A 17,246-nucleotide genomic window follows, 5' to 3' on the forward strand; every position below is an offset into this window, starting at 1 on the left:
GTTCAAAATTTGTATCATCTAAAAATTAAATGTATATGTTGTTTGTATTATTGATTTAGGATGAGAAAAGAGTAATTCAAAGGCTTTGTCACGACGACAAAGTCTGGGAAGAGGATGAGAAACACATGCAGATTCACCACATTGATCATAACTCATTCATTTTTGAAAACTCACCTTTATTATATATCTGATTTTGATTTTCTTGCGTTTTTGGAATCGAAGTAGAGAAATTCAAGGTTTCAAAACTAAATATATAGTAAAATTTATAGTTGTTTTTTTTATCCAAATGTATCATTTTTTTTTACATTTTTCTGACTCGTAACCGAAAAATTTATTGATTTAAAGAGATTATTATTTTCTCGATTATTAATATATAGAAGTTTTACATAAACTCACCTAAGATAGATCACTAACTCTTTGTCCAATAATTGGGCAAAGGACAAGAGAAGAGATACTAATCTCTTAGGATAAATCATTTATTGATGGAAAAAAATTATGTACAAATTTTGTAAATATTTAATATTTTAGATGATTGTTGTCGTGCAGTATATTTATGAGACTGTCGCATTTGGTTTTATACTATCCAAAAGATATTCGATAAAAGCAAAAATAACAAAAAATGGAAGTAAAAACAAATAATCTAACATAATAAAAAAATATAAACCAAAAAACAAACATATATACCGTGGCTAACACATACACTCTTTTACCTGGGTCATAAAAACTAACAAAAGTATATCATAGATATACTCATTTATTAATTACCTATTGATGGGCGGCGTACTTTATTTAAGATTTTATAATATTACATTGATTGCCATAATTGCATACATAGTGACTATGTGATTGAGTAGTATAGTAAATATATAAATGAATTATATGGGGTTTTACTTGGGACATAGAACAAAGCTCCAGTCTTTTCTGATGATCATCGAACTTCTTGGATTCCAGCTTCTTTACTATCTAGGTATCATCAATCTCATTTACATTCTCTCCAATCAATTCATCCCAATTTTTAGTTCTTTTTCGTCTAATTTCTGAGGAATCTCAGGAATTTTAGAACCAATAAAGATCTTATACCTTTGAATATCGTAGGAATAGAGGTACCAAAGAAGACAGTTCTTCGAGGTAGGTCCCATATCAATTCCCTTGGGACATCTATTGGGTTTAGGCTGGATGCATGATCCGCAAACATAGCAACCGAGAACTCTTGAATTGAAAATCTGATAGGCGCTTCACCAAAATCCATCCAAATCTCGTGCTTTTTCGCCGTCACTAACATGTAATGAGCGAACTGGACCGAAAAAGCTACTTCTCGACCGTGCTCAAGCAGATACCCGAACTGAGAATTACAAAGCTGTGACCATTCTTTCTCTTGCTTATTCAACGCATACTTCACAGTGTCCTGATATTTCAATTAACACAATAATTAAACTTAAAAAGTAAAAAAATTATCTTTTAAGAAAGATAATTTTAAAATATATACATATAAATAAATAACCATTCATTAACTTATCTAGATATATATTTGATATGATCTGATATACATTTTATTTTGATATAAGTGTTTTAACATTTATTCTTTAAGATGAAGGGTCTAGAATCAAAATCCAGTTTGTCATTAATAAATAATAGTTAAATTGTATATGAATATAAATGGAATGTGTAAGATTTGAATATTTTTCAATAAAAGTACTAAATTAAATATAGGAAAAGTGTACGAAATACTATTTAGAATTCAAATATCATCAATAAGATGGAGTGTCTAGAATTAAAATGCCCTTTTTTATTATTAAATAAATAGTTAAAGTGTATGATTGAAATTTTGTTTGAAACAAAATATGAAATTAAATAATAAGAAAAATATAGATTATTATTTAGAATTTAAATATTATCGATATGAAATTATATTTATTTTTTACACTCGCATATTTAGGCGGGCATTACCTAGTTTTTATATGTAAAATAATAATTTTGTCCATATTTAAATCAAAAGGTGTATTTTTAGTAAAATCAAAACTAAATTAAAAAAATTGAGAGAAAAAGAACAAATAAATTTGAAACATTTTTAGGTATCCCTTATATATTAATTGAGAAGCATGTTTTAAAAAGAACCTTACACTTACGTGTGATTAACGACAATGCCATGATGACATGTCACGTTTATAGAGCTCGTCAACCCATTTAATTAACTATCCATCTTTTACTAGAATATTTACATCAATTTGGTATTGGTATTAATAACATTTGTTTTACTCATTGGTTAATCCAAAATAAGTATTTTTTTTAAATGTACTCTCAACAAATCTACAGGTTGAATTGTAATCAATTTAAAATGATTAATATCTACTAAATATCTAAATATATGGAATCTAACAATATTTGATAATTGATTTGTAATTCCAATTTTTCCACCGATTATGGTACTTTAAGTTAATAATAATCAAATTTTAATTACCTCAAACATGTCATATATGGACTTATATAATGTTAGCATACTTGTTTAAGTTTACCATGTATCCTAACAAAAGAATATTGAGATATATTAATTGACTTATTAAAAAAATACTAACAAAAATAAAATATTAAGAAATTATGATCTAGAAAATATACATGTAAGAAATAAATTTTGAAGGTACTTTATATGAAATATCGATTTTAAAATATTTAAGAAATCAGAAAATGTAGGAATGATGTATTTGCCATAAATGATAATATTTCATCAATACTTTCTTCACATGGAAGTTTTTACCATGCTCAAATATTTTACGGGTGAAAACAAATTCTTATACAAATTTGAACAGAACAAAAAACTTTTTATTATACGTTTCATTTTATACGGAATTTGAATAATCCCGTATACTAATTTTACTTCAATTATTTTATATTGCACATAGTGCGGGTTGTTATCTAGTTCTTATAATTATTTTTGAGACAATAATAATCTAATTATTTTCTATATTAAACAAGATCAAATCTAGAAAAAAATATAAAATCTATCCCTTAATATTGTCATGTTATGTAAACAAAAATATCTCAACGTAACAAGCCAATTCTTCAACTCCAAAGTCTGCCTCTATTGTAAGATTAACGTAGATTATGATTTTTTAACATTGATAGAATGATTTAATATACATGTTTATTGATTAAGATCAACGTACGACTTATAGCTGTAACATAATATTTTTTGTTTTATTTACATGTGTTATTGATTAGAGATAGAGTATCCAAAAACCAATGGAAATCTAATCAAAAGTAATTTTAGTCAAGAGATTTTGTAAGTAATAATGAGCTATTTAATTTTAATCAAACGTAGGAACGTGAATCACTTGATAGGTGAATTCACAATTATTCTATATTGTTTAAAAGAAATTTTAAGATAAAAATTATCTTTAAAATTGTTAGTTACTTCAAATATTAATTGAAAAACTAAATTAATGGATTTTCTGTTTTACGTGTAAATTATTTTTAATTATTATTTACGGAAATATTTTTAGTAAATTAATATATTAAAATATAGTTTTTAAAAGAAAAACAAGGATAGGGTAGTTTTCAAACAATAACTCATTTTTGTTTCTTTCTCATTTCTCTCTTTCTCTTACTCGACTTTTGGCGACAATAACGAAGCTTTGCGAATCTCTTCGATTTCGGTGGATTTAAATACAAACTACAAAATCCTAGTCTAATTTTCAAGACCTATGTAGAAATATCGATGTATATGTTAAATATAATCAACTAAATGACATAACTATATCCACTTACTTGATATTTAGTGGTGTAACAGAGATATTAGTTTCAAAACTGAAAATATTGAATATTAAGCATATAGATGAGGCATGTAATTGAATACATCAGATAGATATATTCAGTTTCTAGATAAAAGTAGATAACATCTCATAAGTATTGACTCTTTTGAACAAGACAAATAAGATGTCATAGATTTGTATAAATTACAAGCTTGAAGAAGTTGTTAGCACTGATTTACAACTGTGTAATTCTTACTCTTACTATATCCTTCCGTATATTATATATCATCTATTTAAAACTACTTTATCTAATAAGTAGCAATCTGCATAATACAAATGATCATAAAACAAATATAATTAATTTTGTACTGAAATAATAAATATCAAATAAACTTGTAAGACATAGGGCATAGCCATTAGTTACTTAAGTACCTCATTAAAATTTTTGTTCTAAAATGTCCGATTTATTATATTTTTAAGTCAAAAACATGAATAACTATATATATAACGCATGTAATATAAATTTAAAACTAAAATACATCTCGTGCACCGCGCGAGCCTACTTCAAGTAAATTATCTAATATATTAGTAAGAGGTAAGTGGATATTACTTTTAATGTGTGAAAAATTCTTAAACAACACTTCAAATGAAATAAAGATAGTGTATGTTACTCCACCATTGAAATCAAAATTCAAGAAAGGATAACAAAAATGGTAGGACCATATTCCAGCAATCCACAAGTGACAAGTGCTTCTGCTGGTTATGTTTTACCCAATTTTGTGGATTTCATCAATTGATTGGATGATAATGGAAGAATATGCATAGTCTTTTCTCAGTACTACTTTAAACCCACCTATCTAGGTTAGGCCCGTCTAGATAGGCGGGTTTAAAAAATATTTATAAATTTTTATCGATGATATTTGAATTTTAAATAGTAAATGATAATTATTTTTAAATATTTAATTTAGTAAATTTGTTTTAAATTAAATTTTAATCTTACAATAATCTTACATTGCAGAAAATTGTAATATTGAAATTCGATTTAAAACAAATTTACTAAATTAAATATTTAAAAGTAGGGATTATCATTTACTATTTAGAATTCAAATTTTTGGTTAATGGGATCTCACCGCTATAGATTCAAATATTTTTATAAATTTGTTTTGATTAGAACCTTGGCTATAATAAAACAATAATAAAATATTAAATATAGATGATAATATAGAAGAAAAACATATGAAATCGTAATATTTTTAAAAAAAACAGATGACTTAAATAACGTAAGTAGATCAAAGGAAATTGATGCATTTGATGCTCCTGATATAAATTTTTTGGACCGTTCTTTCAGGTTTGTTTAATGAATTGATCCATATATTTGTGAACATAAATGTTGGCATGGATCAAGCGGCGATCTTGCGAAATTTGACATCGAAAATTTCGTATAAACGTATCAAGAAATTTACTCTTGTTAATAAGATATTAGTTTTAGTTAAATATAACTAATTGTGGTAATAATCTAATAGTTGAATAAATTATCATCAAATTGAGAGATTAAGGTTTGACCGTTTGAGTTCTCTTTTATATGATAAAAAAATATCTAACATTCTATATATCTCAAAGATTGATTGGGTTGGGATTATATCCGGTTATATTAAAAATATTATCAACAGTGATTGGTCTGTAAACCAGGATTAACTTCAGTTTTTTTATATACAAACAAAGGCCAAGTCAACGAACGTACTAAATTAATAATTATGTTTTCTTTTGGTATTGACGACTTTGCATAAACAAATAGAGGTAGGAAGAAAATTCGGCAGACGATATGTTATGGTGACTTTCATGTCGATTTCGAGTTTGTGAAAATATAATGTTTAAAATTGGGTCCACCCACACTATTCAAAGGTGGTTTTCATGTTTTGCTATGATCCTTGACATTTATAAAAATTCTAACGTATCTCGATATAAATAGCTGCCATATTTTGATTTTTCTATTAGTCAAACTCACATTTGATCCTTATCTAAAATTTCCAACATAACTCGAGATTAGTCCAACTGACTCAAGCCAAAGGTTTGAATTCTTTGTACTTAGTTCAGATTCATTCAGCACTAATTTCACTATCTTTGATGAGTATTGGTCTAGTTTACTTGCTTCATTTGAGTTTCCAAAATCTTTGACTACTTCTCATACTAGTTTCATTCATCTTTTCGTACTAATCTGTAACTTTCAAATGATGTCCAATTTGGAAGAAGGAAAAAAAAGCTTGAGTCCTTAAAATTTCTAAATTAAGATTCCGAATGGAGACGTGCGGTTCAACTGCGGATAAAGTGCGGTGCGGTTCAAATAGTAACAAATTATATACATATATATATGCAAAGAATTTCGTTATTATTTAAAACACACTGCACTGCGGTTCGGTCACCATTCGAAACCTAAGATCCAAAATTATTTCAAAAATATCGCATACTAAAAAAATGTGGAAAATAATCAGCATAAAGTCGCAGGGATTAGCGATTAAAAACCAACCTTCATCTCTTTTTAATCTTTTCTTCATCTCTTTCATTTTCTGTCGATACCACTTTTTTTGGTGATTCCGTAAACAGTGCAAATAACATCGATAACCTTGGAAACTCTTTTATAATATAGCGACAATCAATGGTGTATAGATCTTCAATCTAAATACACTACACACATCACAATTGATATTTTTTTAGCAAGAAACTCTCAAATCTTCCCTCTGTATTAAACTTTACTAGTTTGACAACGAGACCAAAGAATACATATTACAAATCCAAATCCAAAATGTCATAAAGTTGACTAAAAAATAGTAATTGTATAATAATTAAATCAAACCTTTCATGAAAGCTTTTAACAACTGTCATTATTTCTCAAAGCTTTATCAACCCCCACTTATAATAATTAATTTTTAAAAGATTTTCTTAAATAACTTGTACAAATATAGTATCAAATTTTAAACCTATGTTAAGTACTACAATAACACGCTTTCCTCTGTATTATTAAATCATTAATACGTATATGTGACGAGACCAAAAGTACAAAAAGTCCAAAGTACAAAACTCTCAATCCCCAAAAAGTCTCAAACTTTGACAAGAAAAAAACAGTAAACAGAGAATAAAATGAAAAAATCAAACCTTTGCATCAAGCTTGCAACTTTCCTTTTCAACATCTGTCTTCATTGCCTCTTAAGCCCCAATTATGACAACAAACCTCACGCGTACTGTCTTCTTCGTCTTGTTCTTCTTCATCTACCATGAAAGCTCTTCTCTTTCTTCTTACCCTTTTCCTCATCCTCCCAAACCCAATCTCAGCCATTGATTTCATCTTCAACGGCTTCAATGACTCATCATCTAATGTCTCCCTCTTCGGGATCGCAACAATCGAATCAAAAATCCTAACTTTAACAAACCAAACATCGTTTGCAACTGGTCGTGCTCTATACAACAGAACCATCCGTACAAAAGATCCAATCACATCCTCTGTTTTACCTTTCTCTACTTCTTTCATCTTCACCATGGCTCCTTACAAGAACACACTTCCTGGTCACGGAATCGTCTTCCTCTTTGCACCATCCACTGGAATCAACGGTTCTAGCTCTGCTCAACACTTAGGTCTCTTCAATTTGACTAACAATGGTAACCCTAGTAATCACATCTTTGGAGTTGAGTTTGATGTCTTTGCTAATCAAGAATTTAGTGACATCGATGCTAATCATGTCGGAATTGATGTTAATTCACTTCATTCAGTATATTCTAACACTTCTGGTTATTGGTCTGATGATGGAGTGGTGTTTAAGCCATTGAAGCTTAACGATGGAAGAAACTATCAAGTTTGGATTGATTATAGAGATTTTGTAGTTAATGTTACTATGCAAGTCGCTGGTAAGATTCGACCTAAGATTCCTTTGCTTAGTACGTCTTTGAATCTCTCTGATGTTGTGGAAGATGAGATGTTTGTTGGATTCACTGCTGCTACAGGGAGATTGGTTCAGAGTCATAAGATCTTAGCTTGGAGTTTTAGTAATTCGAATTTCTCGTTGAGTAATAGTTTGATCACTACTGGTTTACCTTCGTTTGTTTTACCTAAGGACTCGATTGTTAAAGCGAAATGGTTTGTTTTTGTGTTGGTGTTGATCTGTTTCTTGGTTGTTGCTTTGGTTGGTTTGGTGTTGTTTGCTGTGGTGAGAAAGAGATTAGAGAGGGCAAGGAAGAGAGCGTTGATGGAGGATTGGGAGATGGAGTATTGGCCTCATCGGATTCCGTATGAGGAGATTGAATCCGGCACTAAGGGGTTTGATGAGAAGAATGTGATTGGGATTGGCGGGAATGGGAAAGTTTATAAAGGTTTGTTACAAGGAGGGGTTGTGGAAGTTGCGGTTAAGCGGATTTCGCAGGAGAGTAGCGACGGGATGAGAGAGTTTGTGGCTGAGATATCGAGTCTTGGGCGGTTAAAGCACCGGAATTTAGTTTCTTTAAGAGGATGGTGCAAGAAGGAGGTTGGTAGTTTCATGTTGGTTTATGATTACATGGAGAATGGAAGTTTAGATCGATGGATATTCGAAAACGATGAGAAGATTACTACCCTTAGTTGCGAAGAGAGAATTCGTATTTTGAAAGGTGTAGCTTCAGGAATATTGTATTTGCATGAAGGATGGGAGTCTAAGGTTTTACATAGAGATATTAAAGCTAGTAATGTTTTACTTGACCGAGATATGATACCGAGGCTTAGTGATTTTGGGTTAGCTCGGGTTCATGGACACGAGCAACCGGTTAGGACCACGAGGGTGGTTGGTACAGCTGGCTATTTGGCTCCTGAAGTGGTTAAGACGGGGCGTGCATCGACACAGACCGATGTTTTTGCTTACGGGATATTGGTTCTTGAAGTAATGTGTGGGAGAAGACCTATTGAAGAAGGGAAGAAACCGTTGATGGATTGGGTTTGGGGATTAATGGAAAGAGGTGAGATTCTAAATGGGCTTGATCCACAGATGATGATGACACAAGGCGTAACAGAAGTCATTGATGAAGCTGAAAGAGTTTTGCAGCTTGGATTGCTTTGTGCACATCCTGATCCGGCCAAAAGACCGTCGATGAGACAAGTGGTTCAAGTGTTTGAAGGTGATAAGGCTGAGATCTTTGAAGCAGAAAGTAGTGAAGATGTCGAGTCATGGATGTTGATGAAGATGGGATCTCGTGGAAGCTCGCGAGAGTTTTGGTATGGAAGCTCATCACATCCGACGATAGAGCAGATTAGACTTCAGTCTTTGTCTGTGTCTCTTTCGTCTTGGAACAGCTCAATTTTAGAAGGGAGGTGATGATGATGAAGAAATGGCTTGAGGAACCTAAAGAATGTAGTTATTTTTGTGGCTTTACTTTGTTACTTGTTTTGTACATATACGTATTTGTAAACGCATTTCATTATACATGTATTTTTTTATTTTAATTTTTTTGTTGTGAATTGAAACTAGTTTTCAATTTATTATATTTTGATGTGTATATAAACAAGTTTTGCATCCGAAGTTAAATGATAAATAATTTAAGAGAAGTACTTATAATAATGCTAACAAAGTAAATGTGTAGATTACTATAAAACATACTTTTTTACTAAAATAGGATTTATGTTCTTAAGTATTGAACATGAGAAACATGTTTTATGGTTTTTTTTTTTTTTTTTTTTTGTCATCATGTTTTATGTTCTTAAGTATTGAAAAAAGTAGTACTAGTATCTGGTTGATGAATAAAAGATTACTCTAAAACATGTTTTTACTAAAAGAGGATTTATATCAATAAAGCTTGGTTATATATATATGAAAATATATATATATTTTTTTAAAAACCTTATTCCTAACTACACCCTTATTTATTTATCTAAATTTTTATTTATTTCAAAAAAGAAAAATACAATACAAGGCTTTGTACATCATTCTCTTATTAAAAAGTTTAGATCTCACATAAGAAGTTCTATCGAAATTTACAATTTTAATATACAAGATTACAATAAAAACTACCAGGTTTCCGATCATAAATTTCAGATAATACTAACAGAAAGAACGACAATCACATCCGTCGATCAAAGTTTTTGTAAAAGATCCTTCGATTTTTTTGTATACATAATGATATTATTTAAAATTCAAATATCATATACATATTTACAATTTTTGTATGTCCGCCTATCTATGGGGATCTTATCTAGTTAATCAATGAAATTTGGTTTTATATATACCAAAAAACAAACATTCTGACAAGGTCTAATTTGCATATTAATGTAAACACATCATATAAAAATTCCTAATTGTCACGAGTTCCAGGTAATCATTCATATACTATAATGCATATGGTTGCCAGAGAGGTATATTTAAAAAGCTTTTCATCTTTGGAAAAAGCATAAAGTTATGTTCATGAATCTTATAAAATGTTTTAAAGATAGTCCTTCACAAAACAAGACAAATCAAACGACACAAAGATTCGATGCTGCGGTGTCCTAAAAAGTTCTCTTTATTTGGAGTCTCAAAATCTAATTCTTATTTGTTTTCCTCAAAACACTTTCTGTGAAAATTTCGAAATGTCACTACACTGTGAGTTTAGCAAAAGAGTTTTTGTTCATTACGTTCTAATTCTATGATTATCTAATAGATTAAGTGCCATCACTTTCATTCATGAGCACACCATCACTAGTTAAAAAGATCAAGTGCCTTTCTCAGTTAATCCTAAATCCTAGTTAATGTGGTGTCGTTTTGACCAATCCATTAATACGTTGCCGTTTTAAAATCCCACCACGAGCATAATATAACGGATATAATGCTATCTTGTCTTGTTTCTCTCTAGATTTCAGAGATTCTCTCGAGTTTCTGACACGCGCGTACTCGCACGTGTCTCATCACTACACTAACCCTACACGTCTCCCTTTCGTGGACGCTCCGTTTACTTAATCTCCACCATCAGATCACATCTTAGATAAAAGCCTAAAATCAATCTAACGGTCACTAGCTCAAGGAGTATGTATTATTGTACGACGAGACACACATCGTTATCTCTCTTTATTATTTGGTAATATCATAATTATTATCTCTATGCACAGTTTTTGTTTCGTCACTGTCTTTGAAACTTAAAAGAAAAGAGAAGAAATAGAAAGAAAGAAAAAAAGATGAAATAATTTTGAAAAAAAAAGATTCGAAGCAAAGAAACCGTTAGCCGGCGATGAGAAGGCAGCGGCCATCGGTAGCCACCGCGCGTGATGCGCCGTCACTAGAGGTATACAATATCATTCCGATTCATGATTTCTTAACGGAACATCCGTCGCTGCGTTATCCGGAGGTTAGAGCGGCGGCGGCGGCGCTTAGAATAGTCGGAGATCTTCCGAAACCTCCGTTTGCTGATTTCACACCTCGCATGGACTTGATGGACTGGCTTGGTCTTCTCTTTGGTTTTCAAATCGATAACGTTCGGAATCAGCGAGAGAATCTCGTTCTTCACTTAGCTAACTCTCAAATGCGGCTGCAACCTCCGCCACGTCATCCCGACGGTCTCGATCCGACTGTTCTCCGGAGATTTCGGAAGAAGCTGCTTCGTAATTATACAAATTGGTGCTCGTTTCTCGGAGTGAGGTGCCACGTCACCAGCCCTATCCAAAGCCGTCACCAAACGAACGCCGTTTTGAATCTCCGCCGTGAGCTTCTCTATGTTGCTCTCTATCTATTGATTTGGGGAGAATCTGCGAATCTTCGTTTTATGCCTGAGTGTCTGTGTTACATTTTTCATCATATGGCTATGGAACTTAATAAAGTCCTCGCCGGAGAGTTTGATGATATGACTGGAATGCCTTACTGGCCTTCCTTCTCAGGTGATTGTGCTTTCCTCAAGAGTGTGGTCATGCCTATTTACAAGACGGTTAAGACGGAGGTTGAGAGTAGCAACAATGGGACGAAGCCACACTCTGCTTGGAGAAATTACGACGACATCAATGAGTATTTCTGGAGTAAGAGAGCCTTGAAGAGCCTTAAATGGCCTCTTGACTACACCAGTAATTTCTTTGATACTACACCTAAAAGCAGTAGAGTGGGGAAGACAGGATTTGTGGAGCAGAGATCATTTTGGAATGTGTATCGAAGCTTTGATCGGTTATGGATTTTATTGCTTCTGTACTTGCAGGCAGCTATTATTGTTGCTACTAGTGATGTTAAGTTTCCTTGGCAAGACCGTGATGTAGAGGTCTAAAAGCTTCTCCTTTGTTTGATCTAATTACGGTAATATGTGTTTTGAGTTGGATATAAAGACATTTTCTGTTCTTCTACTTGCAGGTTGCTTTGTTGACTGTTTTCATCTCCTGGGCGGGATTGAGGTTGCTCCAATCTGTGCTCGATGCTAGTACTCAGTACAGTTTGGTGAGCAGAGAAACTTATTGGCTTTTCATCAGATTGACTTTGAAGTTCGTGGTGGCTGTGGCATGGACAGTTTTGTTTTCGGTCTTCTATGCAAGGATTTGGAGCCAGAAAAATAAGGATGGTGTATGGTCTCGGGCTGCAAACGAGAGGGTTGTCACGTTTCTCAAGGTTGTGTTCGTTTATGTTATACCTGAGTTATTAGCTCTTGTACTCTTTATTGTTCCTTGTATAAGGAACTGGGTTGAGGAGTTGAATCTTGGAGTTGTGTACTTTCTGACATGGTGGTTCTATAGCAAGACTTTTGTTGGTCGTGGGATGAGGGAAGGTTTAGTGGACAATGTTAAGTATACACTCTTTTGGATTATTGTATTGGCCACTAAATTCATATTTAGTTACTTCTTACAAATTAGGCCTCTAATTGCTCCGACCAGGGCACTACTGAACCTTAAGGATGCGACGTACAATTGGCATGAGTTTTTTGGTAGCACTCACAGGATAGCAGTAGGGATGCTCTGGCTCCCTGTTATTTTGGTTTACCTGATGGATTTGCAAATTTGGTACTCGATCTACTCATCCCTTGTAGGTGCAACAATTGGTCTGTTTTCTCACTTGGGGGAGATCCGGAACATTGATCAGTTGAGACTTAGATTTCAGTTTTTCTCAAGTGCTATGCAGTTTAATCTTAAACCTGAAGAGCATCTTCTGAGCCCTAAAGCAACAATGCTTAAGAAGGCTCGTGATGCTATTCACCGGCTGAAATTGCGATATGGAATTGGTCAGCCTTTCAACAAGATCGAATCCAGTCAGGTTGAAGCAACTTGGTTTGCCCTGATTTGGAATGAGATAATCCTCACATTTAGGGAGGAAGACCTTATCAGTGATAGGGAGGTTGAGCTACTCGAGTTGCCGCCTAATTGTTGGAATATTCGGGTTATCCGTTGGCCGTGTTTCCTCCTTTGCAATGAGCTCCTACTTGCGCTAAGTCAGGCAAACGAGCTCTGTGACGCTCCTGATCACTGGCTTTGGTCAAAAATCTGTAGCAGTGAGTACAGGCGTTGTGCTGTTATGGAAGCTTTTGATAGCATCAAATTTGTGATTCTTAAAATTGTTAAAAATGGCACAGAAGAAGAATCCATACTGAACAGGTTGTTTATGGAGATTGATGAAAATGTGGAAAACGAAAAGATAACTGAAGTATATAAGCTGACAGTACTACTCCGGATTCATGAGAAGCTAATATCACTTCTTGAGCGTCTGATGGACCCAGAAAAGAAAGTATTCAGGATCGTGAATATACTGCAAGCTCTGTATGAACTTTGTGCATGGGAATTCCCAAAAACTAGGAGGAGCACTCCGCAGTTAAGGCAGCTTGGCTTGGCGCCCATTAGTTTGGAAGCAGATACTGAATTGCTGTTTGTCAATGCCATTAATCTCCCTCCTCTTGATGATGTTGTCTTTTATAGGCAGATACGGCGGGTCCATACAATTCTTACTTCTAGAGATCCAATGCATAATGTGCCCAAGAATATTGAGGCCAGAGAGCGTCTTGCTTTCTTTAGCAACTCTCTCTTTATGACTATGCCCCAGGCTCCCAGTGTAGAAAAGATGATGGCTTTCAGCGTGTTGACTCCTTACTATGACGAAGAAGTGATGTATCGACAAGAAATGCTCCGAGCTGAGAATGAGGATGGAATTTCCACCCTATTCTACCTTCAAAGAATTTATGAAGATGAATGGGTGAATTTTCTGGAGCGGATGCGTAGAGAGGGAGCAGAGAATGAGAATGATATCTGGTCAAAGAAGGTTAGAGATCTTCGCCTCTGGGCTTCATATAGGGGACAAACATTGTCCAGAACAGTGCGAGGGATGATGTATTATTATAGTGCCTTGAAGAAACTTGCCTTTCTTGATTCTGCTTCTGAAATGGACATCAGGATGGGAACTCAGATTGCCCCTGAGGCACGCCGTTCGTACTACACAAATGATGGTGGGGATAACACACTGCAACCAACACCTTCTCAGGAAATTAGCAGAATGGCTAGTGGTATAACCCACTTGCTTAAAGGGTCTGAGTATGGGAGTGCAATGATGAAATTCACATATGTTGTGGCATGCCAAGTTTATGGGCAACATAAAGCAAGAGGGGACCATAGAGCTGAGGAGATTCTGTTCCTGATGAAGAATCATGACGCCCTTCGTATTGCATATGTTGATGAGGTTGACCTGGGAAGGGGTGAGGTCGAGTACTATTCAGTTCTTGTGAAATTTGATCAACAACTTCAGAGAGAGGTGGAGATCTATCGTATCAGACTGCCAGGCCCCTTGAAGCTTGGTGAGGGAAAACCAGAAAACCAAAACCATGCTCTAATCTTTACACGAGGAGATGCGATTCAGACCATTGATATGAATCAAGATAACCATTTTGAGGAGGCTCTTAAGATGAGGAACTTGTTGGAATCATTCAAGACTTACTATGGCATTAGGAAGCCTACTATTCTTGGAGTCCGTGAGAAAGTTTTCACTGGTTCAGTATCTTCACTCGCATGGTTTATGTCCGCTCAGGAAACAAGTTTTGTAACCTTAGGACAGCGTGTTCTTGCCAACCCACTGAAAGTGAGGATGCATTATGGTCATCCGGATGTATTTGATCGGTTTTGGTTTGTGCCTCGGGGTGGAATTAGCAAAGCCTCAAGAGTTATAAACATCAGTGAGGATATATTTGCTGGATTCAATTGTACTTTAAGAGGTGGGAACGTTACACACCATGAATACATTCAGGTAGGCAAAGGAAGGGATGTGGGTTTGAATCAGATCTCTATGTTTGAAGCCAAGGTAGCGAGTGGTAACGGTGAGCAAGCATTGAGCAGAGACGTTTACAGGTTAGGTCACAGGCTGGACTTCTTTAGAATGCTCTCTTTCTTCTACACAACGGTTGGCTACTATTTCAACACAATGTTGATAGTATTTACTGTTTATGCATTCTTGTGGGGTCGGCTTTATCTAGCACTTAGTGGTGTTGAGAAAATAGCAAAGGATAGGAGTAGCAGCAATGAAGCTCTTGGTGCAATCTTGAATCAGCAATTTATTATTCAGCTAGGACTTTTCACTGCACTTCCAATGATTCTTGAAAATTCTCTCGAGCGTGGGTTTCTTCCAGCGGTTTGGGACTTCATAACAATGCAGCTGCAACTTGCATCGTTTTTCTACACTTTCTCCATGGGAACTCGAACCCATTACTTTGGCCGGACTATACTCCATGGTGGAGCCAAGTATCGTGCCACTGGAAGAGGGTTCGTGGTGGAGCATAAGAAATTTGCTGAGAACTACAGATTGTATGCTCGAACTCATTTCATTAAAGCTATTGAGCTCGCGATTATTCTGTTGGTATATGCGGCTTATAGCCCGTTGGCTAAGAGTTCGTTTGTTTACATACTGATGACGATTTCGAGCTGGTTCCTTATTACATCTTGGATTATTTCTCCATTTCTGTTTAACCCTTCTGGCTTCGATTGGCTCAAAACAGTAAATGATTTTGATGATTTCATTGCATGGCTATGGTCTAGAGGCGGGTTGTTTACGAAAGCAGATCAGAGTTGGTTTACGTGGTGGAATGAGGAACAAGAGCATCTGAAAACAACCGGAGTGTGGGGAAAACTGCTTGAGATTATACTTGATCTTCGGTTCTTCTTTTTCCAGTACAGTATTGTGTACCATCTTCGCATTGCAGAGAATCGAACCAGCATTGGTGTATACTTAATTTCTTGGGGATGCATCATCGGGATTGTTGCGATATACATCACAACAATCTATGCTCAGAAAAGATATTCTGTCAAGGAGCATATAAAATATCGATTCATTCAGTTCTTAGTAATTCTCCTTACGGTTCTTGTGGTCGTGATGATGCTGCAGTTCACTAAACTTACAGTAGTTGATTTGTTGATAAGTCTCTTGGCTTTTGTTCCCACAGGCTGGGGATTGATTTCTATAGCTCAAGTACTGAAACCGTTTCTGTTATCAACAGTGGTTTGGGACACAGTAATCTCTGTGGCTCGCTTTTACGACCTTTTCTTTGGGCTGATAGTTATGGCTCCAGTTGCATTGCTTTCATGGTTGCCCGGTTTTCAGAATATGCAAACACGGATTTTGTTCAATGAAGCTTTTAGCAGAGGGTTACAGATTTCTATCATTCTCGCTGGCAAAAAATCCACTTGAAGCAAATATTGGGTATGGTTCAGAATAAGATCTTCTTTATATGTTACACTGATTACTATTAACTAAACATCCATTAATAAGACTGATTTCATCATATTTGCAGGGTTCTTAAAGTTTTTGAAATGAGTTGGTCTGAGAAGGTTGGGCGATATCCTTTTCTCTAGCAAAAAAAGTTTTGCTTGAAGCAGCTTATGGTAGCCTGGTTTAATATCATCCTCCACCGTTTTGTGGCATTGCTCCAGGTTAAGCCTGGTTTTTCCTCATGGTGGTTAGCATTTTGGAGTTGATTGTTTGACCTTGGTTTGGCTTGTTTATAAACATATAAGGTATGTATCTATCTTCATTTGCTTTGGTGACTGATTTTATTTGTCAAGACCTTACGATTAAATACATAATTTTGTCATATTTGCAGGGTTCTTGATTTGTTGAGAGATGGTAATATGAGGGAGCTTAGAAAAATGACGGTATGCTTCACACTGCACCAGTTGTTTTGGTCGTGTACAGATTTGACCCTTTTGCATTTGTTAGGAGACTCTTGCTTTTAACAACTCTTATGCACATAGTTTGCTTGTGGAGACGATTTTTACGTGCTCTTAGACTCTTCACACTGCAAATGCGTGTCCAACCGCATCATATCACTTATGTAAACAACATTTCTCAGAAAATGGCTCATTTGAGCTCTAATTAATTTCAGATGACAAAAAAAAAAAAGTTTGCTTTTGGAGAGAGATCTTTTGACGTCTTTCACTCTTTTTTTTCTTAAGCGTTTCTCGAATCATTTTGTCATTTCTTGATTCAAGTTTATTGCAAGAGAATCATACTGGAATCTTACGTGATTATAAAGCATTGTAAAGCAAGAATGGTTTTTTACTTTTAACAACTCCGAAAAAGT

General features: G+C 34.4%; 3 protein-coding genes across 4 annotated transcripts; 2 read left to right on the plus strand and 1 right to left on the minus strand.

The window, feature by feature from the left end:
• Positions 1–725: 725 nt before the first annotated feature.
• AT4G04957 (RRM in demeter (DUF1985)) lies at positions 726–1,282 on the minus strand (the record flags this gene model as incomplete). The annotated part of the gene is made up of 2 exons (NM_001125462.1): positions 726–963; positions 1,081–1,282. 2 exons carry the CDS (start codon positions 1,280–1,282, stop codon positions 929–931), a joined length of 237 nt encoding a protein of 78 aa, NP_001118934.1. The 3' UTR covers positions 726–928.
• Positions 1,283–6,825: 5,543 nt separating this feature from the next.
• Positions 6,826–9,306, plus strand: AT4G04960 (Concanavalin A-like lectin protein kinase family protein). Of its 2 annotated transcripts, NM_001340522.1 has the most exons (2): positions 6,921–8,720; positions 8,807–9,306. In NM_001340522.1, exons 1-2 carry the CDS (start codon positions 7,016–7,018, stop codon positions 8,830–8,832), a joined length of 1,731 nt encoding a protein of 576 aa, NP_001329249.1. In that variant the 5' UTR covers positions 6,921–7,015; the 3' UTR covers positions 8,833–9,306. The 2 variants fall into 2 exon arrangements, with proteins under 2 accessions (NP_567277.1, NP_001329249.1); NM_116735.4 differs by having other exon boundaries at positions 6,826–9,306.
• Positions 9,307–10,844: 1,538 nt separating this feature from the next.
• Positions 10,845–17,193, plus strand: GSL1 (glucan synthase-like 1). Its single transcript, NM_116736.2, has 4 exons — positions 10,845–11,969; positions 12,059–16,366; positions 16,458–16,680; positions 16,767–17,193. The coding sequence occupies exons 1-2, from the start codon at positions 10,959–10,961 to the stop codon at positions 16,352–16,354; spliced, it is 5,307 nt and encodes a 1,768-aa protein (NP_567278.1). The 5' UTR covers positions 10,845–10,958; the 3' UTR covers positions 16,355–16,366; positions 16,458–16,680; positions 16,767–17,193.
• Positions 17,194–17,246: the final 53 nt, after the last annotated feature.

Source organism: Arabidopsis thaliana, chromosome 4 (genome assembly GCF_000001735.4).
Source record: "Arabidopsis thaliana chromosome 4, partial sequence".
NCBI classification, from domain to species: Eukaryota; Viridiplantae; Streptophyta; class Magnoliopsida; order Brassicales; family Brassicaceae; genus Arabidopsis; species Arabidopsis thaliana.

Bases quoted from the DNA above. Each gene is read 5' to 3' on its own strand.
- AT4G04960 (NM_116735.4), top strand. From the start codon at position 7,016: ATGAAAGCTCTTCTCTTTCTTCTTACCCTTTTCCTCATCCTCCCAAAC.
- GSL1 (NM_116736.2), top strand. From the start codon at position 10,959: ATGAGAAGGCAGCGGCCATCGGTAGCCACCGCGCGTGATGCGCCGTCA. The intron at 11,970-12,058 runs GTCTAAAAGCTT...TTCTACTTGCAG, and splicing joins GGCAAGACCGTGATGTAGAG to GTTGCTTTGTTGACTGTTTT.